Consider the following 22,322-nt stretch of genomic DNA (forward strand, 5'->3'; position numbering starts at 1 on the left):
AAGCTAGACTGCATAAATCAACTAGGTGATAAATACCATCTCCATTTATAGACACTTCTTAAAACACATTAGATCACACTGCTGAGCTTCCTGGACCTAGTTTACAGCCAGCTCCTTCAGACACATGGAGAATTTACATTACGGTGGCCAAGCTATCCCGACCTTCCTCTGCATGAGTTCAGTTTGACCCCTCAGAAGGCACTATGGGCAGCGTCACTGTTCAACAACTTCCTGAGCATTTGGACCCTTTGATCCTGTCAAATACATTCAAAAAGGCTCTACCTGTAAAGCCACCGTTGTCAGCCTAATGAGTAAAAGTTAACACCATAAACTTCACAGGCCTATGAACACTAAATTAGGTGACAAAGGCAGTCATATATCACTTCATCAAACTAATTCTGTCAGTAAGTGAAATCTGTTAAACCATTTACAGTATGCAGTCTGGTTCAATTTATATAATTCTGCTGCAAAATCAATTCAAGACTATAAACAGTTTACTCAGATTAGGATAAAGACACCTTTATTTTGCTAATGTGTTAGCTAATAGACTATCAGACAAACTTTAAAAAAAAAACCCTAAAATAAAAAAAAAACCCAAACCAACCAAACAACAAAACCCCACACCAAACAGATTTTTCCACAAAAATCCAAACCAGAAACCCCTGAAAACTCAGAGTTAGAGACTTAAGCGCTTATCACCTCATAATGGCAGAGTATGTACAGGGAAGGGATTTTAGGTGGCCTGGTAGGACTAATGAAACAATGTTGTACAGAAGTGCTTTCATAATCAGGTCTTTATAGTTGATCTCATTTAAATTCACCACTCATGTAACACAAGGTAATTATTATTAGAAGAATATTAAATACACTGCCTGACTACATCCAAAGCATTAGGAGCCTCCATTTGAAGTAAGCAGTTTGGTAACCATCTTTTTGTATATGCATAGCTAAAGACAATAGAAGAATTTCCTAGTTCTTTACATGCCATGTGATTTTGGCAATTACAAATTTCAACACAATTCTAAAATATATATATATTTATATTTGAAATTGTCTCTGAAAGGAGAGGAGGCAAAAGAGAACTTCAAGGCAGCCAACAGTGAACAAAAGCCTTCCAGCCTTCAGCCGCCTGCAGGGAGGTGGAGTTTAGGAAGAGGTATGCATCTTCCTAGAAATCAGATCTGAACAGAAGGCACTCCTCCCCATCCTCCCAGCCCCACACTGAGCAGCTGGGACAGAGTCTTCACTATTCACAGGCAGGCAGCAGCTCTTCAGAACACAAAAAAGGAGGAGCTTGTAAAGACAACTGCCCACAGACACTGGAAATAACTCCTGATGGCCACATTCTTCACGTTGTCACTTCTTTCTGCATTGTGTCACCCCACGTGCTTTTTTAACTGCACAAATTGCAATATTTAAGATGCTGCTTTTGGCTGGTAACTGAGTCTCTGGATAAGGGCCTGGAGGCACAGGCAGAGCAGCCGCAGAGCTGGCAGAGCTCAGTTCGAGGGCTGGGGTTGTTACGGAGCCTTCCGCGCCACTCCGGAGATCATCATCCTGCAGCCAGAGCAGTGTCTGGTCATTCTTGGGTATTCCGTGCTCTGATGCAGACGTGTATTTTTTTCTTCAACTCCATTATTTCCTAGAGAGATTTTTTTCTTCCAATTTTTATTTTTTTAGTAAATTAAAACCTCATTTAGCCCAAACAGGAAAAGAAACAATTCCATCAGATAGTTATTACATTGCACAATAAAAGAATACAAGTTCACTTTAATACCATCTGATATTCAAATATACTGGTTGGCATAGTAAGTCACATGCATTCTGTCACTGCAAGAGAAAAATAACAAGATGTTATTTTACTTTTTAGAATCCTGTATTGCCGCAGAAACAAAATACCTATTTTAGGACTCTAGAAGCAACAGTATCCCCCACATTGCAGCTATTGCCATTCCTAATTGCTTAGCACAAAGAAGCTGGTCTACAATCTAAGTGTTTTCTTCATCAACCTCTGGTGTCTTACCAAATCTAGAAATGCAACTGAACCATGAAAAAAAAATAGTTTTCCACAATATGGGAAGATAGATTTGTCAGTATTCAAAATTCAAACTGGAAGTCAAGGGAGGTGAGAGAGGTTTATTAACACAAGCACAAGAAAAGCACTGAGCCAAATTTATGTATCACTTCAGTCTTTATACAGTCCAGTAATTTTGTATATGCTCCCAACAAAACAGCAAACACTTAAAAGCTGGAGAGATGCAGTCAGCAGGGGCACAAGTCACGGCACACAGAATTGACAGATGGTTCAGATTAAACAGTTAGTATAAATGCCTGTGTACAACCCACACCCCATAGATGTGACTCTTACCTGGGAAGCTGGAAGAACTGAGTCTGTCTTGCCAGGGCTCCGCAGAACAGAGCCATGCCAGTCCCAGCACCCATCCAAATCGGAGTGGAGGTAAGCACAGGCCACCCAAACCTTCCTCTGCTTCCTGCAGCTAAGAAAATTAAAGATTAAAGCCAACTAGAGAAATGCATTCGCTAAATTTATCCAGCACTTGTATGATTGGGTTCCTGGGTTTTCTGGTTTCTAGGTTTGGTTTTCTTTTGGTTTCCCTATGCAAAAGGGCACAGGAAATTTCAAAGGGCATCAGCTGGGGACAACAGAAGGGAAAAGCAGTCGACCTTACCTTAGAAAAAGCAATGGCCAAGTACATTTGAAAAGAAAAAAGGTACAGCCCGTATTTTCTTGGACAGAAGTAGAATTTTTGAAGTTGACAGTGCAACAGCAAGACAAACAATTTACTTTTAGACCATTATAACAAACTAAAGGTGGTAACAGATTCAGTATATTCTGTCATACTGTATTAATGTACAGAGAAAGAAACACACCTTGACAAATCCTGGAATACCAGGAAATTCTAATCCATCATCAGATTCATCTCTTTTTGTCTAATTAAAACAATACATGAAGTGCAAAGCAGTATGTCCCTCTAAGGCTGATGGTGTAACGGCTCCCACCGAGCCATCTACCCCAGCTGCGGCAGGTGCTTGAGAACTGTCTCACTGCTGATTTCCCCATTCTGTATTACACTGAAATCATTACACCCACCGCTAGAAATGCATCACAGTTCTGCCACAGCACCTGCTCCTTTTGGTTAATCCAGTGCTGAAGAGTTCTGGGTTACTTTGTTGGGGGTTTTTTTTGGTTTTTTTTTTTTTTTTTCTTTTTTTTTGGGGGGGGGGTGTGTGTGTGTTTTGGAGGGTTTTTTTTTGTTTGAGGGAGGGTGTTGGTTGATTGTGTGTGGTTTTTTTTTTTCCCCAGGTGTAACACCAGAAGCAAAGGGCCTGCCACCTAACTGCTCTGTTACAGTGCCTCAGAACACCGGACCTCCTTCACAGTGAGTTCTTCAGCTAAAAAGCATTCCTTACTAGCAAATGGCAAGTGTTTTCATACTTTCATATTGTCCACTAGGGTTAAACAGTATTCATGTGCTGCCGGAGCAGCTTCTTTTTGTCTGCAACTACTAGATATAATCCAGAACCAGAAATACTGTAGAAAAACCCCATCACACACACTCCTATTGTACATGGCACTCTGATGTACCTCAGATTTTTTCAGCAGATGCCAAGAGAAATACCCATCATTGAGTGTTCAGTTGTCTTGGTTTCTACCCAGTCTTGTAATTCTTTTCCACTTAGGAAGCCTGGCAGAAGTTGGGTTTTGGTTTTGGTATGGGGTGGTTTTTTGTGTGTTTTTTGAAGTTGCACCTGTGAAGCATACTGACAAAGTTATTATACACTTTGTGTACCACTTCTAAAAATACTGCCCTCTTCCACAGCCCTCAAGAAAAAGATGCTGACGAACAAGGTAATGAACAGCTCAATAGATTAAATATATTTCTCAAGCTCCTAACCACTAGTAAGCAAGTAAACACTGGAATTTCTGGAAATTACACCTACAAACATTATTCTCCTTTTAAGTCATTCATTTGTCTCTTTGCCAGAAGCATGCAACTCATTTCACTACCTTACCAATTCATTAGGTTCTTTCCTCCCTTGCTAGAGACACAAAAGAACAATCAAGGAACTTAATTCTCAGTTAACTGAGCATTTTTCTTCTCCAAATTCACGACAGCTGTTAAGTAGACTAAAATCCAATGCTTTTCAATAGTCCGTTTCCCTTTTCCAAGCAGAAAGTTTATATTTGCATTCACTATTATTGGGCCAAAAAGCTGGATAGAAGAAAAACAGGGGTGGCCAAACTGCCAAATATAACCACAGGACACCAGTGACGCCTAGGGGCTGCTGAGGTGGGAGAAACTCTCTCTGACAGAAGACTGTTCCCAACAGTTCTGCAGTGTAAAGCAAACCATTATCTTTGAGTGCTGACAGAAGGCCCATCACCAAGGAGTACACACATACCTGAAGCCACTTTTAATCCGTACTCTTATTACATTTACAACTGCAAAAAATTACCAGAAGCAGAAATAACTGAAACGTTACCTGGTAATTTATTGTGTCAGCAGCACTTCACTTCTCTCAGCATTATAGATCAATTATCAAAACTTACAGCCAAGTGCTAGCACAATACCTGCTCTACAGGCACCCTGTATATGTGCATGACACTCACATTTGTAGTTCTGTAAACTGCTTCATCAGTACATCTCTCCTCTGCACGTTTAGCTAAGCAAGGAACCAAGGTACCCTTAGGAGAGAAGTGTTTTCAGACTTCACATACAGAGAACTGCTCATGTATTTAGGGTCAATTCAGAAGACTTCAAAGGGACTTGAATGATGTGTTGAACAAGCATGGTTTAAAATGCATGTCTCACCAACAGTGCACAACACTACAATTCTACCCTTGGTGTGAAGGCAATTCACCTATATGAACTGTTTTGTGGTACAGGAACACCTTGATTTTGCAGCTCATAGAAATATCTGGGTCCCTTATAACCAAACTAAGGTTTGCACTAGCTTGTTCTGTAAAAAAAAATACAAAACTCTCAAAACAGTCATGGAAAAAAAAAGACACAACAATGGTCTCGTAACCTGAGTACCTCCTAAACTGGAGGGGTGGTCCAAAGCAGCATCCCACACCCACTAAACCACATCACAACTCAAAGTGTGAAAATAGAAGTCTTCAAGCATCCCCACTTTGTCCACTCAGGAGTATAAAACAAGATCATCAACACAAAAGTACACTAGCTTGATGAGCTTCAGCAATCTTCAGAAGACATGACACTTCACACCACAACAGGAGACTAATAATCACCACATAAAGCAAATTCAAAGGGCATAACTGGAATTCTCTACCTCTAGGCTATCAGTATAAAACCACAGAGGGCTGCAGGAGAAAAGGTATCCATAGCTGACATTAAACAAAGTAAAAAGGACAACATGCATTCTGGTGGTTTTGAAAAATAAACACCGAGAACCCAGCTGCATACGCTTTTCCAGGTAGTAAATTTGTACGCGTTTTCAGAATGACTAGTCAATGTAAAGATTCATTCTTCCATTTGACCACTAAACTTACAGGTCAGACAAGCTGGCAACAATTTTAACTTCAGGACAGTAAGCCACAACTAACTTCATGGCTTGCAAGCTCTTCAGTTTGAAGTACCAGTTCACATACTATCAGTAATGCATGGGTTTTTTGCTTCTCACATGGAGTAGAAGGCTCAAGGAACAAAAAGGCAACTAAAAATATATCTGTTTTATTTACCAGTTTTCTAAAAAGCAAAGTCATAAAAATTAGTCACAAGTGGCAAAACCAAAATATATTGCACAGTGTACAGAAAACATTGTTGACATGTTGACAAAGTGTCATCACAAATAAATCATCTTACAACAGTTTGGAAAAATTACAGCTTCAGAATCTTATCTATAAATGGAGGCATGTAGATTTAAAGTTACAGGAAAATATTTTAATACCACCCTGTAAATGCAAACACTTTAAGGATGCAAGATTAAGTCCATAAGTAAGCACATCCACAAAATGCTCTAAATATACTTTTCTCTTCCTTTCACTAAGTTATGGTTACAAGATGGTCATTGAAAAAAAAAAAAAAGAAATGAGAACAAATTTAAAAAAAGCAAAAAAAAGGCATGCTAAAGCAAAGAAGTTCAAAGTGGTTGAGAAGTCCCTGAAAATAATTTGTATAATTATGATGCACTCCTTTTATATAAAGCTTTTATTTTTCCCAAACCCTGGTCCAATTAAAACTATTTCTGGTTACATGTAAAAATGAAATATATTTAATATGTTGGTATAGCTGCACTGTTCCATTTATGATTAAAACATTTAATACATCAGACTTGAACACCAACATTTTAAAATTTCTCATTCAGTTTATATTTACATATATTTAAGTTTGACCTTGCTAAACTATTAAAGACAGGAAGCAGATCTTGCTGGGTAGTGCTTCACACTACATTTAAGATACTTACTTTTAAAATTGTGATTCTACTTGTTTCACAAGTTCACATACTCTGCACTATCTGCAGAACCTGTCTCCAATGTAGATTTCCTCATGACACTATCCAATTAACAACTAATTACTTTACACAAATTATTTCTTCCACTAAGCAAATACCAGTCACTTCTGCATGTTTTTGGTGCTGTCAGATCTAACTTCACATCCTCTTTGTACGCAAAGAGGATTATTTTTATAGAATGAAAATAACCTTGAATTTCAGTGAATAGAAATGTTACCCTAATAAAAAAGGAAATGCTTTCCATGAAAAATATTTTAAGACAAACATATCAAAGTTAACTGCATTTCTCCATATTTTTCACCCCAAGACCTACAGCTGACATCTAGCAATGTTGTAACTAAATGTCCTTTAACTAACCAATATAGTAAAGTTGCTCCTTTGTGTTCTCTTCCCACATCCAACGTGTATAAACACTACAAGAACATAAAGTACACATATTCAAGTCAATACAATCTCAGAGGCATTAAATCCTTGACAGCAAAGGATTCCAGCCACACTAAGTTTTAGATTATGCAATTCAAACATAGTGAAAGTCAATGCTACTCGCAAAATCACTTATTTTTCTTATTTTTTATAAGAACTATCTTCAAATGACAAGAAATGTCTAAACCTCTTGTCACATTTAAGTTTGATGTTTGTTTAGCCACACAGAAAAAACTGATGGCCAACCTCCTGACAGAACAAATCAGAAATAAAGGTTAAAGTCATACCAATCTTTGTCTAACAGTCACTGGATCATACGCAGTCATTCTGTGGTCTTACTACTTAAAACCTTTAAGCATAAAGATTTCTTGTGTATAAATTCTCAGAAATGATGCTTCTAGGTAATAAACAGTTCATAGTATTGCAGCATCCATTTAAATAAAAGGCTACAAAGTTGTCAGCACTTGTCTATACTTACACATTCACATAAGTATTTTAACCCAAGACCACCTTACAAAATTAATTCAACATTTCTCAGACAAAAAGGGTTCCTACATTCAAAACTATGGGAAACAAATAAAGAGGATGGGATCAACTGATATGAGAAGGGCAAGTGTGAATTGATTCACTTGAAGGTTATTTCTTCTACTATGCTGGACCACTTCAAATATTAAGAACAATGCTAAAGAGCCACTAAGCAAAATTGCTAGAACAATTTATAACGCTGAATCATTACCAAAAGGAGATGTGAAGAACCGTACGTACGTACATAAAGGGATTTTCAGTACTCATTAACCCACTCTACAAAAAATAGTAGGCATCAATGAAACTTTCTATAGTTTATAAAGAAATACTTGAGGCATGTAAGTGCAAAATATGAGTCTTTCTTTTTTAAAGAAAAGCTATACCATCTTCAACAACGTCCTTACTGGGAAGAGATTGCCACCATTTAAAAAGAGATTCATTCACAAATGACTCTTCTAGACCAAGAAAAACGCATGTTTTTCTGAACTGGATTCATCTTGCTAGATGCAAGATTAAAACCTTTATGCATCATCACCGTAGTTTTGAAGCAGCTTTGAAAACAACAGGCTCAAAGGCTATGTTTGTTCTTCACTGACTTGACTCAGGGAAACCAAGTTGTTTTCCCCACTGTCTTCAATCATTTCATTAAGGTCCATTTCATGAATTTCTTCATCATATGATGTATAAAAATTGCTCTGTATATTGTCCTCACAAAAAATACATTCCTAAAAAGAAGAAAATTATAGAAACACTCATAAGTCAAAGAAAAAAAGCTTTTCAAAACAACAGTCCATTTGCACGCAATCCCCGATTCCATGGGAACCTTTACATCCATGCTGCGATTACAAGATATATTCCACTCCCCAATTTTCCCCCACACAATCATTTTATAACATGCAGTAAATCAATACAGGTACTTGAGAACTCTACTGGAAGCAGTTATGTCGTACATCATTTATAACACTGACATTTTACATGCACTTCCAATCACCTTTTCCTCCCTCTGATTGCTAACCCTGCAGTAATCTGTTCCTGTCAGTTGCAGCACTTAAGAGACTGAAGCAACCCTACGCTTACACAAGTTGCATGCTATAGTACTGATGTTGCAGTAACATTAACATCAGCATTAGGATTCCACTGCAATTCTGTTACAATGACTTCTGAAATACTCATGGGCAAAGAGAGCCTCTGCCTTTGATAACTTATGTGCAAAAGAGCTACAAATGATGGAAAGCTTAGAGAAAAAGAGAATGCAATCAGGTATTTGTGTATGAATAAATAAAATACACAGACAACAAATAAAACTGCAAGGATGCTTTGTTTTGTTTTCTTTTTTTGCTTTTCAAGCCATTCCACTTATAGAACCAAAGCAAGAGATGAACTTGTGTGAGAAGTCTAGTAGAAAAAAGGAACGGTACTCCCATTAATTCTGCACTTTCTAGAATGCAATGAGCATAAATTTCTGCACGCAAAATAGAGATTTTTACATAGTGAAGTTTCTGGCTGTGTTGACAAAGGATTTTAAACAGATGCACAGAAATTTAGAAAGGAAATTCCTTATACTGTAATCACCACTGCTTTGACTTTCCCATTGGAAAGAAGACTTAGGGTAGATTAAATCAAGCCAGAAACCACTGCATGGAAGTATGAATCAATTTTTTTACCTTTTAGCTTTCATAGCAACAGGAATGTAAAAATCTAACATAGGCAGCTAATAATTTAAGCACTGTTATACATGCAAGAGTAACTAACTCATTTAAACTTACAGAATTAGCAACAGTTTTTGGGAGTCCACCTTGCTGGATCCACGGATGAACTTCAATAAGCTCTCTTTTTTGTTCTTCTGTAAATTTTGGCTGTAGTTTCTGCATTTGCTTTAATTTCTGCTTATCTTCTTTCAAAACAGTTTCCAAATCTCTAAAATAAAATGTATTTAGAAATTGAGCTTCAAGTTTCTGGGCTTTATGCCTATATAAGGTTACACAGTCAAATACTAACATTTAAAAGACTATTTTTGTTCTGGAATGTTAAGCTTACAAATCTTATATTGGAAGAAAATTAAGTGTCGTTATTTCAGCAGCAAATGCAGACAACTTAAACGCATCTCTGCTGGCTCATTGTCTTTTCAAATCCCATCAGTGAAAACAGTTTTCTTAGAGCTGTTCAGGCAGCACCACTGGTGAAACCCAGAACTCCAGTTTCCCTCTGCTGCCGCTGCAGTAAGTTCCAAGTTCCCCTTCACTAGGGGGACAACCCAAAACAGACACCAGATGCACATATGAGATACTAAAGCAGAAGTAGTAAGATATGTTTAAGGAGGTCATCAAGAATGGATTGAAATTCAGGACAGAGAGATTTAGAGAACACTGCTCTATTTCAGCAGCCAAGGTTCTCTCTCCCCCCAATGCCCCACATTCCTTCAGAAACTTTAAAAAACCCGCACCACACCATACATTTACAAGCTGTTTACCTCTGTAAGATGACAATAGAAAGCAAGTTCCAAGAAATCCAGTACTATTTCTGCTCCTTACAGCATACGCAAGAATAGGTTGACTTTACACTTCTCTGTACACCCTGCTCCCCCCAGCACACATACAGATCATGAAGGACTATGACATTGGAATTACCGTGAAGGTATCTGGTAAGTCATCATAACAGTGTCATCTGTGTTTGCCATCAAAAGCCATATAGGATCCTGAAGTACGTATTTAATGAAGTGCTCACTTTCTTCCATTTCTGCCTTCATTTTGGTTTTATGATGATTTTCTGAGGAATCAATACTCCCGAAGTATTTGCTGGTATGACTAGTTTCACTACTACCTTTAAAAAGAAATGTAAAGTTTCATTATTGTCAAATTCATAGATTATCTGAATGCTTTTGAAAATAGAGATTAAAGAGAACTGGAAGTATAAACACCACTTTTCATTTTTTAAACAGAGGGAACTTTCACCCCTAAGTAACTGCATTAATATTTTTAAAACTCAAATTCTCAAGCTAAGTCTCCATTAAATTTCAGAAGAATTAGCTGATGTAAATTAAAAACTCTGAAATGAAACATGAATGAGTATGGTATTTTCTCTTCACTATGCAGTCATACCTACGTAATATCTCAATGGCTATTTTACGTACACTTAAAAAGGTTCTATACTGTAAATTAACACAATAGAAAAACTTTCATGTTATGTAATAGAAAAGAAATCAAGAATAAACTATGCAATGAGGATTAAAGACAACTAAGATTTTTACATAAAGTACTTGATGTTCAAGTGGTGTTTGCAATACCTCACGCTCCAACTCTTCTAAAATGCTAAGAGAGTACTCACTGCCAGTGTTACCTGTTCCACTCCCTGACATGCCACAGCCATTGGATCCAGACCCGAGAGACTCCGCAGCTGCAGACACACCACTCCCTGAAGAAGCTGAACCAGTGCCTGAACACGCATCTTCTTGAAGTAAAATGTCAAGCAGGACACTAGACATGGAGAGTGCATCACTATTTTGAGCATCCATTGGAGATTCAGCCTAGGGATAAGAAGGGGAGGGGGGAAAAAAAAAAGTAAAAAAACAAACACAAAAACCAAAAAAACAAGGCTTATTCATTACTAGTAACTTACATTTAGTATTAATCCCTTTCACTTTATATTCTAGTATGTTTACACAGTTATTCAAAGACAGACAACCACCAATAACATATGCCAAGACCAGCTGAGGAATAATGAAGTGGAGTGATAGGCAGAGAAGTGGTCCTTCAGTAAAGCTGAGATTTTAATTCAATTCCTCTTAAAAAAAATATACAGTTTAGTGAGGAAGTAAGGAAGCCATTTGCTATTCAGTTTTGACACCCCCTACTGTCCTGGACAAGTCAGAATCTATCCAAGCTACCTAAGACATACTAGCAGTTGCTCCTACTATAACCTACCTCAAAGAGATTTGTATTAGCAAATGATGGCACTGTTATACCACAGCAAAATTCCGAAGTCCTTATAGAAATAAGACTTCAGAGATGTTATCTAAGTGCACAGAATACATTATTTCAAATATGGCACTGGATGCATATATCCCTGAAAATTTATTTGTAAGTGGCAACTGCATGACTAGTATGATAAAGAATTTTTAAATGAAAACCAAATGTATTTGTTCTCAAGATCATGAGGTAACCAGCATGTAATAAAAGCATGTGACAAGTTTCCTGCACCGTATCAATCAAGTTTGAAGGTTTCTCTAGAAAAACATCAATATCACAAAATCCGTTTCTTTCTGTTCTCCCACCATTCATCCTCCTTAAGGATCAATATCAAGAGTAAATATTGAGTAAAGCAAGTCATCTGGAAACTAACCAGGAAGAAAAGTTTAATATGGGGATCTAAATGTTCCCCACAGTGTGGGGAACAAGCATTTTCAGAAGGTTTTCCTTCCTCCTCCTTTACAGCTTCTAATGTAGATGCATGCTTATGACTCACTGCACAAAGAAAGTCATCTAATCAGCTGTTAGCATCAACACTAACAATGCTTTTTACCAACTCCTTACAGTAATTTAGATCTCGGACATGCCTAGAAGTAAAAGCCACCCCTTCCAATGCCTGCATTCCTTTTATCAGCAGTGAACCCCTGTTCTACTTTAACTGCACCATTAGATGCAGAGACCAGTTACAAACCACAGCACGAGAAAAGCAGGAGGGAGGAAGGAGCCAGTCTAAAAGGTTTAGGTTGTAACTCCATCCTGTCAGTGACTTAGTATTTCTAAAAATACTCTATGGTGCCTTTAGAAAACACTAATATTAGTCTACATATTTCCATCACAGAAACCTTTACGGACATATTGCTCCATATGAAGTTTCTGTAAGGTTATCTGTTAAACTGATTTGTCAAATTTGAATGAGCCAGGTAATAAAAAAAGTTACCAAATAGCTCAGCATCACTTTAGTGCACCAAATAAAACAAAAATAAAGTTATGGTCTGCAAGTAATAGTTCCTTCTTCCTTTACTTTGTTTGCTTGTTTGTAAGCAAAGATGTGATTTTATTTTAAATCATCTTTCAGAGCACTTATAGATTGTTTCCCCCCCTCCATACAAATTCACTAGCCCAATACTTTTTGCTAAAAACAAAGTGCTCATTTTAAGTCTATTTCAGTGCTTTTCAATGAACGTATTCATATTCATACTTTTTTAAAAAAAATTGAACTGTTTCAGGATATATTTCCAAGCTTCTTGGTGTAAATTTAGAAGAACAGCAACAAGGTGGTTTTAATTTTTAAAGGTTAAGACCATTCTAATGATTGGATTTCATGTTTTATACAGACTGCTGAACTTTGTGTTTACTAACTAAAATTGTGACTCCAACTCCTGGCATTATATTGACAGATTACTGTTCATCATTAAAAAAGAGGGTCCACAAGTGAAAGGGGATTGAAAACAATGTAGCAGAGACAAGAAAACAGGGAGAGGGTGAAAAAAAAAGATCCATTTTAGGCATCTCTGCATATTAACAACTTCAGAAATGTTCAAGAATGTGAAGACTTTAAAAAACCCCCAAAACATCAGCATACTTACTGGTAAGGATCCCTTTCTACTACAGTTATCAGTTGTCATGATTTTGCCTATGGCTCCTTCCTCACTTAAAGCTCCATGTAGACCCACAGGAGGTCCACTTTCAGCAGTTTTTGTGGTCTCTTCTAACTGCAGAAGATTCAGAGGAGAACTGCACCTTGACTGGAACAGAGGTGGTGAAGCCTGGTCTTGAGGACCCACTGACTGCGGAGTGCAGGAACGGGATGGCTCATTTCGTGGCTCTGTGACAGGAACCTTTTCACTGTCTGCTGGTGGATTATAATGGAATGGCTGTGTTGAAAAAAATGCCTGTTGTGGGAAAGGGCTGGGTGTAGCGAATGGTGGCTGTGTTGGAAATACTGTCTGTGAAGAGAAAGTGGAATGGGTAGGGAAGTTGGGTTGGCTGTGGTAAAGAGTTTGAGGTAAGTTATTGTTCATCTCTGGGTAGACGTAGTTGGGGAGCACAAGAGCTACAACGGGTGTCATGAGGGGTGCAGAGAACTGGGATGGTTGCATAGGGCAAGTATTTCCAGAGTCTGGCAACTGATTAAAACCAGAGAGTGAAGTCTCAGGAGCTGGGGGCACAGTCCCCGCTGCCGGAAAAACAGGAAGAGGATATGCAGGCATAACAGTGGGAAAAGACATGGCTGAATAGCTCGCTTGTGAAGTGTCTGATGGTGACCAAGCAGTAGTATTTAAACCTTGAAGAGGGAACCGATGCGGGAATTTAGTTCCAGAAGTTGTACTGTCTGAAGACTCCTGTGGTTTAATGCGCTTTGATTTCCTGTTCTTTCCACTTTTCTTCCAAGGCTGATCCATTCCAGAAGTGCCATTTCTTTGTCCACGGCCACCTGCAAAATAAAACCCCAAACATCAGAAAGGATCCTACTGGCAATCTGATGGATCCCTTTCACATTATCACCCCTAGAAGTTGCTCAAAACTGCAGTTCTGGACTTCGCCCACCCAAATGGAGGCATTTGGGAAAGGATCAGGTTCACTTTTACCTCCAGCACAAGAGCTAAGCTAACTGGGCAATAAAAACCATGCTGACACACCATGGAAGAAAAAGAGAGCAGCAGTGGATTAATTCAGGCTCAAGTGTGTGACACCCAAATAGCTGAAAGCTACAAAACAGTGACTCCCAGAGGGGCAAACTTCTACTTACTCCAGCAATTACAATGAAAACAGTATGGGACATAACTGAAAGCATTTCTAGAGAGTTAAGGTCAGGCAGGTCTGTAATTGAAAAGGTGAGGAAAAAGAAAGAAGAATTTCCTGAGGGGAAAAAACACATTACCTTTACAACCTTATTTTAAGGGAAGTCTGTGCCAAGTGACTCTTCCCTAGGTGAAGGCTGTCAGTTCATCTGATTACAGACATGAGGGAATCCATAAAATATTTACCAGCACTACAAGCTGCTCAAACTTTTAGTTTGTCTAAAGCTTATTTAGATAGGCTGAAAGTTTATCAAGTATAAAGAACACAAGGGGACTAAAGGGTTCCAAGAACAGGTTTCCTAAATAAAGGACCTGTATAACTATTTAAATAAAAAGTGGAAGATAAGAATCTGTAAAAAAATATACTTAGGAGTGTCTGACTTCTGTTCCAAGTCAAGTCAGGACTCAAATGGGAACAAAGTCAGATCAGTATGAAGCACTGCTGAAAATGCCATCCAGAGTTCCTAGTCCTCATAAACAAAACAATCTCACTTTACATCTAGCCTGCGCTACTTCCATCCCACTGATCACATTATTAACTTAAAGGCAACCAAGCAATTAACAGACTGTTTCACCGATTACACAATACTGGAAAAAGCAAAAAGCAAAAAAGCAAAAAGGACTGAAAACAGAATCACAGACCTGAAAAAAAAGACAGATGGAAAGACAGAAGGAAAAGAAAAGCAAGGGAATACAAGCGTAGATACAGTAAAGCAAACATGCTAAAGCATGGATTTGGTCCCCTGAAAGTAGATGAATGACAGTAACAGCGAATAGATAAAAATCAAACCATTAGTTACAAAAATGTCACTTACTACATTAAAAGCTATATTCCATTCTCAACCTTCAAGCAAGATTTATCAGAAAAAATTTTTCTGTGGAATTTAAAAATAGCATCCAACTGTCACTAGTCACAGTGGCTCCACAATACAGCTAAAAATGTAAGCACCCTCCCAATAGGATCTACTAACTACATAAATACAAGTTTTATCGTGAAAACTATTGCCGTACCACGTTCACCAGGCCGTCCTTTTGGTTTATCTTGTAAGTAGTAATTGCACTGGGACTGAAAAATATTAAATCTCTTGATTTCTTTAAACTTATTCAAAAAGCTCTGCTCCTCTTTTTGCGTATGCACTGCAAGAACCTCCTTTGTAAGTCCCAGTTTTTTAAATGGCTCCTTTTCCTGATTTACATGCGCAGAGCCAGATGGAGGGGCAAGAAGTTGACCATCTAAGAGGTCTGCTCCACTTGGACCATCTTCTATCATTTCTACAGAAATAGAAGGAAAAAAAAAAAGTCAAGATGAAGTAAAAAAAAGCTCTGTATATGAATTGTTAAGCTATTACAATTCTGTAATAATTTTGCTGTAAATTTAAGATACAAATTCTGTCCCTGTTTATTCTAATTCCATAGGAACATTTTAGCTGCAAGAAAATTAAGTCACAAGCAGATACTAGCTGTTCACATGTCTGAAGTTTAAACTTGCTAGCAATTGTCATTTTGGAGAAAATTTATTAGCAAAAAATCATACCTAATTCAGGTTGTGGCTTTTTGTCTCCAACATGAACAATGGTGCTACTGTAGCTGCACTGGCTTGTGAGAGACACAACGCTTTCAGGCTTGCCAGGTAAAGCCAAAGACGTTAAGTGAGCACCAACCACTGGGGGACCACTTGGTTTACCAGATGCCTTCAGAACAGCGGGATCTATTAAAAGAAATAAAGTCATGGTTTACTGAACATAAACAAGAGTGAATGCAAATTATAGGTTGCTGGGGTTGCAAAACAGCAGAGGATAAACTGTGCTCGACCAGACACACAAGGAACATTTTATTTTATGCATTCCACCAAGAACACTTCAGGAATAGAACAACTTCTGAGCAACCACATCCAATCCTCTACTTTCACATATAGCCAAACCAAATCTTTTCAATGAAAGACTTTTTGCTCTTTCCTGGTCTTCACTCTTCTTTCATGGCACAATTTTCAAAGAAAGTTTCTAGCCTCTTCCAGCCTAAGATTAAGTCCCGTCCAGCTCCCATATTGTTGAACACTAATCTCTGTCATTAGCTGGTTATCTTAACAGCTTTGCTCTAAGCATCTATCTATTTAAATGCTCTCACCTGAAAGCTATACACAATAATCCAGCAGAGGTCATACCAGTGCCTCATAAAACAGTGTTAAAACATTCCTCCTCTAGTATGAATACTTAGCATAACACATATTTAAAAGCTAAAGTTTGCCTTTTTTCTGACTAGAGTACGCTAGTGCTTCATCGTTCTTGGTTATCAGTGCACCAAAAAGCTAGTGAACCCACATCTTCTCCTGTCAAATAGAACTGCACAGACTCCAAATGACAGCAGAAATTGTGTTCCTAATTACATGATGTTCTTTCAAATGCATTCAAATGTTCTTCCACCATTTTGTCCTATCTAGTTCTCAAGGCATTCCAATTCCTTCTGCAGGACACTTCGTTCCTATGTATTCCAATTGAATTTTAAAAGCTGCATTAGAACTTCTTTTTGAAGCTCAAAAGGAAATATAGTCAAGATCATTCCCACAACCAATTTTTAAGAAACACACCACTAGACACTTCTTTTCAACCTCATATAATGACAAGGTTGAATCGGCAAGTATCCCATTTATGAATAGTTCGTTACCAATCTCACAATTCTTGTACTAACCAGTTATGTTCCTCACTTCAGCTCCCCATCCAGACAAGGACCATATCAAGTACTATACATAAGTCCTAACAAATTAAGTTAATGTTTTTGCCTACAACAGAATTTTTACAATAACTATCCTTAGTAATCCCCATCTTTTATTTTCATGGCTGGACATTGCTTTCATATGGGTTCTTGTGCCTTACACAACACAGAGCAGTCCAACACTGCATTTTACCCTCTCTTATTCATTTTTAAGTCCACAAAGAAGAACCAGAAGTGTAATATGCATATTTTTGTTGCAATTAATTAGCTGTCAGGATCTTCAGCTGGTTGTTCCTACAAGTCCCAACTGTGAAACAAGCTTTTTACATTTGATAATGATTCAAGTCCTAAAACTCAAAATCCTGCTGTATTTTGTACAGTATAAATAAGCTTGTTGCATCTACAACCCAAATAATCAATCAGCTACTCAGTGTTTTGATTTTAGGGAAGATTTTCATAAGAGTTAGATCACCAAACATCTAACACTGAGAAAACGGCTACGAGGTCCTGCCTAAGCTATGCTTGTCATTATTCTGCAAAGTAGTAACATCCAACTGGCTGTTAGTAAAAATCAATCAAGAAAAAGCTGTGATGTAGAAATACCTCCCAAGGGCTGTATAGCATTATCAGCTGCTTTTTGTTCATGAACTCCAGAATTCAGTGATGCAACACTTGATGAAGGTTCACATTTTCTTTTTGCTGTACCAGGCACATTGCAACTCTCCAAGTATCTAAAATACAATGATTTAACAATATTAGATATGGAAGTCTTAAGCCTAGAGGTCAAGAGTAATTTACGCCCTGGTTGCTTACCTGATGACACTGTCCAAACAGCTAATCTGTTGATAAGAATATACAGGTTGTTCTTTCCAAGCCAGCTCTTCAGTAGTCACATTTTTAGGAGCAGCTGTTACTGCAGTATCCTTTCCTACTACATCTTTCACCTGACCACCAGGACCATTTTGTTTTTCTGTGAAAAGAGATAATGCTATTATGCAATTATGGCATTAAATCCTTGCAAATTCTCCTAAAAGCAAGGGTAAAAGTTCTTATTTACACATATTTCTTAACAGGTCACAAGTTAACCACTGTAAAGCAAGTAAGAGGTTTGCGCACTAATAGATGAACTTTGTGTAAACATTTTCCTGTCCTTATGGATTCTTGGAGGTGTGAAGATTAGTTAGGCTGATGCATATGGATCCAAAGGGAATAGATATTATGGCTGTAAGAGAATAGATATCATTAGAGTTGAAACACACTCACAGTACGAGCACAACTCTAGTGCCCATAAGTTATAACAAATTATTAGAAGAATAACCTATTAATGTATGTAGAATTTAAATCTCATTAGTAAGACTTTAATTTATCAACTTAAAGATTCCTGAGGTTACAACACAAACAGGAAAGACAACATCCATAACATTTTGCTCCACCTAACAGAAAAGATGACTTTTGACTTGTATGAAAACATGAGCTACAATTAAGGTATTTCAAAATAACAGCTTTAGGGCATGCCTTAACTGTTTGTTATTCCATTATCAATTCAGACATAGCTGAACGCAATATTTCCCTGAACACAGTGGAGAGACACAGTACAATATCATTTTAATTGATAAAAATGATGTTGTATCTATTGATTAGAACTAAACTAGAAAAAATCCTACTGTCATATTATAAGAGCCATCAGCGCAATAGACTAATAATCAACTTGCAAATGTCTTACCTGCAAAAGGCTCTCTCTTGTTTTCCGGTTTTGCTTTATTGTCAGTGAAAATACGCTGTCCTTTATTTTTGACCTTACGGGTTACTTGACAAACCTCCTGAAAGCAGGTCATTAAAAAGAGTTATTACAAAATTTTGACATAAAGCATTATGCTTAGTGATTCCATAGTAAACTAAATCTAACCTTAGTTAATCACTATCTTACAATTAGTCTGATCACAGGAGAAATCCTGATCTATAAAATTTTATTGTGCAGCAGCCAAATTTTAGGATTTGGAAAGAGAAGAAGTTTAAAGTATGTTTTTTGTACACAATTACTCTATTTTGTTTAATATGGTTGAATGACTTGGATAGGAAAATATACAGATAAATTACAAAGACGACTTCAGGAAAAAAAAGCCACTATCACTTGGTAAACAAGATATTGCTGCTAAGACTGAGAACTTTTTGTGCTATGTTGTTTAACCAAGCAGTGACAGGATGTTATAGAACTATAACAGTCTTCTCTATCTGTGGAAATAGTGAAGGAAAGATAGGTATCTACTTCCCTCAAAAACAAGATCTCCTTAAACATTACTTTTCTGCAGAGCTCTGAAATGTAGTAAGTTACCCGTTAAAAAAAAATCCAGAGACTTTATCTGCTTAAACCACTAGTATTTAAGGACTGAAAGCCAGGAAAGTGACCACCTTGACAAGAGTAGCAGTCTGCTATATCTGATCACAGAAGCAGGATTGAGATTTGGGAGAATTAGCCTATAAGCAGTAAACTAAGTAAAGGGAAATCTTGGCTTTCAGAAATAAACACAACTCGGTGAGCTACAACAAATTTGGGAAGAACAGGAAAGCCAAAATGACCAGAGATGTTAAAAGGTGCAGTTCTTTCGACTGCATCCATATTCAGTACTTTACTCTGTCTGATTTACTTTGCCTATTGAATAGTTCTGTTAGGCAAAGGCAGACTTAACACTGCTGTTTTGTTCAGACTAATGGAATTAAAAAAATTACATCTCACTATCTACTAGATGTAGCAATGGCCCAATCTACAGTAAAGTTAAGTTTTAAACTCAAAAAAATTTTTACTTTATTCATTCCATCTTATATAGTGTATTCTTGCAACATAAAAGAGTGATCAAGGTCAAGCTATCACTTGGTTATGCAGGTATTACTACATTTTCTCTTCTTATAGTGACAGACTTTTCCCTTCCAAAAGAAACTGCTTTCAAATATCCACCTAGTTTTCCCAGAAACACAGCATATTACATATAATGGCCATTAGAATAAGTTAATACACTGTACAGGTTTAAATTCTTCATTTACACTGACTTTCACACCTATAACTGTGCTTCAGTACCTTAAGACTTCATCTACACCAGAAATGTTTATTGCACTAGACAGAAAGTTTTTTCCCACATTAAACAAAAAGGAAAGATTACATTTTCCTTATATTTCCTTCCATCTCTAATTTGAAAGAGTTATGCTAAAACACCCCACTTGTACTAGTTTTGTGCCACATACTTGAATAAGAAAAACCAAACCTACTGGCTTATCCTTGTGAGCGTCTTCATTATTATTTCCTGTGCTGTCACTGGAGGATGCCACACTCATTAAGTGCTCATGTGAACCATTGCTACCTAGACTTCCATAGCCACTGGATCCACTGTTGTGTACAGGCTGTTAACAACAACAAAGTTATACATATACACACATATATCTCAGCACATCAGCTTTAAACAAAACTGAAATTATTACCAGCAGTTCCATGTGAGGAAAAAAAGATTTATTTTAGGGTGGATTTGTTTGGTTTGGGTTTTCGTTTGTTTGTTTTTGTTAGGACTCCATAGCTGCATGAAATCCTTAAAATACCAACTGGAGCTTTAACATAGTTCAGTAAGTCTTGTCTGGTAGTCATGAGTAAGTAATTTCCAGGATTGAGGCCAGAAATTCCAGTACAGTAGTAGACAGCTAAACAAAATGTCAAAGATAAATGCCCTTTCTTCAGTGGGAAATGAAAAGGGTAACATTAAAACACATGCTGTACCTGCAATAATAGCCGATATATCTGCTCAGTGATTTCCTGAACACTGGGATGAAGAATTCTATCCTCTGTATAATTGGGAGCGGCAAAGACATCTTCATTTAAAGGACCCCTGCAAAAAGCAAACATATCCCAGCTCATTACAAATGCAAGGACTTCAATCACAGAGATCACAACTCAATTTACCATTTATGTATAGTAAACAGAATCTGATGTTTATTCTATTGCATCTACAACCTTTGAATCTGATAATTACCTACCCTTACTCACTTTGAGCATGACTTCCCTTTCCTGAAGCAACTCTTGACAGTATTGGCAGAATTTGAAGGACTTCAAATTTCTTTTTAAAGCAGTTACTATATCACAAACCCCACATTTAAGAAGGAAGCAATTTGTGTGTGTGATTCCGTGTGCCATCCCCCCCCCAATCTCTTATATCTGTTTTAAGGATCACTATATAATCCTGAGGGAAGGGAAAATAAAAATAAATTTAAAAAAAAAAATCTTAAAAGTCCCAACAGTTTATTAACTTACGTCCTAACTTTGTGTCTTCCAATAATAAATGAAACTTTTCGACTCCAAGGGTTGATGAAACTGGACCAGCTAGTGTCCATGGTTATATAATCTCCATTTCTAGTGCAAAACCTGATTGGTGAATAGTCAAAAGGCTGTCCTCCGTACTGAAGTACTGTAATGAACAATTCAAAAAAAGTTTCAGATTAATATTTGCACAATTTTACTTCATGATTCAGGATTTTACAATAAATTGCAAAGGATGAAGATGATATTTGAAGGAACAAATAGCAGATAAATCTATACATTTTAGAAACATTAGGCTATCAGAATAAGTAGACCTTCATAATTTACTGGACTATGTCAAGGAAATCACCTTCAGAACACAACAAGCTAAAGATGACTGAAGAAACAGCTTTACATTTTCAAAGTGTAACAAATTATCATTGTCAGAATGGCTCTTCTCTAAATGGCAGTCCTATTTTATAAAGTATGACAGCTTCTATCATTGCATTTTCAAGAAAATTTTCTTTATGTATGAAATATTCATTTACAGCAGACACATATGCTTCATATCAAACATGAAATTGGGTAATTTTGCATTTTCATCTATTTGCATTATGAATCAAGTCATAAAGGATTCAGTATTTACTTGCAGAAAAATTCATAGTCACAATTAATTCTTACCTCCTACTTGCTGAGGTCTTTGTAGTCATTATTATTAACTCTTAGAAAAAAAGAATTCTATTTCTGCCACAATAAAAGATTACATACTTTTTTTGTGAATTGCTAGCATTAAGGGTCTGTCATTTGGGTGAAGATGCACCAAGACTGGTGTTCCTATTAAGTCTTGAGGTAGGTATCCCAGCAGAGGTACTGCTCTGGGAAAAAAGAAAAAAAAGAAAAAATAAAAATCAACTGGAATAAATGTGTATTTAATCTTTAAAATGTTTCCATTTTAAGTTTTCTTTGCTCTTTTTGCTATAAAAAGAATAAGCAATTTTAAGTTTGGGGAAATAGCAGTGCCAACTTAAGAGCCGCAGTACTCTTTGAACAAGGGGGTTTTTGTTCGTTTGTGAGGTGGCTGGGTAACTTTGGTTCTTTGGTAACTTTACAAAACAACATGATCAG

General features: G+C 37.1%; 1 protein-coding gene across 15 annotated transcripts in view; it reads right to left on the reverse strand.

The window, feature by feature from the left end:
* Nucleotides 1-5,701: 5,701 nt before the first annotated feature.
* The window catches only part of PER2 (period circadian regulator 2), a 48,437-nt gene continuing 31,816 nt past the window's right edge, over nucleotides 5,702-22,322 (reverse strand). For 14 of the 15 annotated variants that reach the window (XM_074833652.1, XM_074833650.1, XM_074833641.1 and 11 more), the window contains 14 exons: nucleotides 21,966-22,072; nucleotides 21,213-21,366; nucleotides 20,682-20,790; nucleotides 20,183-20,314; nucleotides 18,645-18,741; nucleotides 17,735-17,891; nucleotides 17,525-17,652; nucleotides 15,747-15,920; nucleotides 15,224-15,484; nucleotides 12,998-13,845; nucleotides 10,771-10,969; nucleotides 10,074-10,266; nucleotides 9,213-9,363; nucleotides 5,702-8,171 (listed from right to left, as the gene is read on the reverse strand). In XM_074833652.1, the coding sequence (XP_074689753.1) occupies nucleotides 8,022-8,171; nucleotides 9,213-9,363; nucleotides 10,074-10,266; nucleotides 10,771-10,969; nucleotides 12,998-13,845; nucleotides 15,224-15,484; nucleotides 15,747-15,920; nucleotides 17,525-17,652; nucleotides 17,735-17,891; nucleotides 18,645-18,741; nucleotides 20,183-20,314; nucleotides 20,682-20,790; nucleotides 21,213-21,366; nucleotides 21,966-22,072 (2,860 nt within the window). In that variant the 3' untranslated portion in view covers nucleotides 5,702-8,021. The remainder of the gene's footprint in view (nucleotides 8,172-9,212; nucleotides 9,364-10,073; nucleotides 10,267-10,770; nucleotides 10,970-12,997; nucleotides 13,846-15,223; nucleotides 15,485-15,746; nucleotides 15,921-17,524; nucleotides 17,653-17,734; nucleotides 17,892-18,644; nucleotides 18,742-20,182; nucleotides 20,315-20,681; nucleotides 20,791-21,212; nucleotides 21,367-21,965; nucleotides 22,073-22,322) is intronic. The other variant, XM_074833653.1, reaches the window with a different exon arrangement.

The sequence above is a fragment of the Strix aluco genome, chromosome 9, assembly GCF_031877795.1.
Source record: "Strix aluco isolate bStrAlu1 chromosome 9, bStrAlu1.hap1, whole genome shotgun sequence".
Classification (NCBI taxonomy): Eukaryota; Metazoa; Chordata; class Aves; order Strigiformes; family Strigidae; genus Strix; species Strix aluco.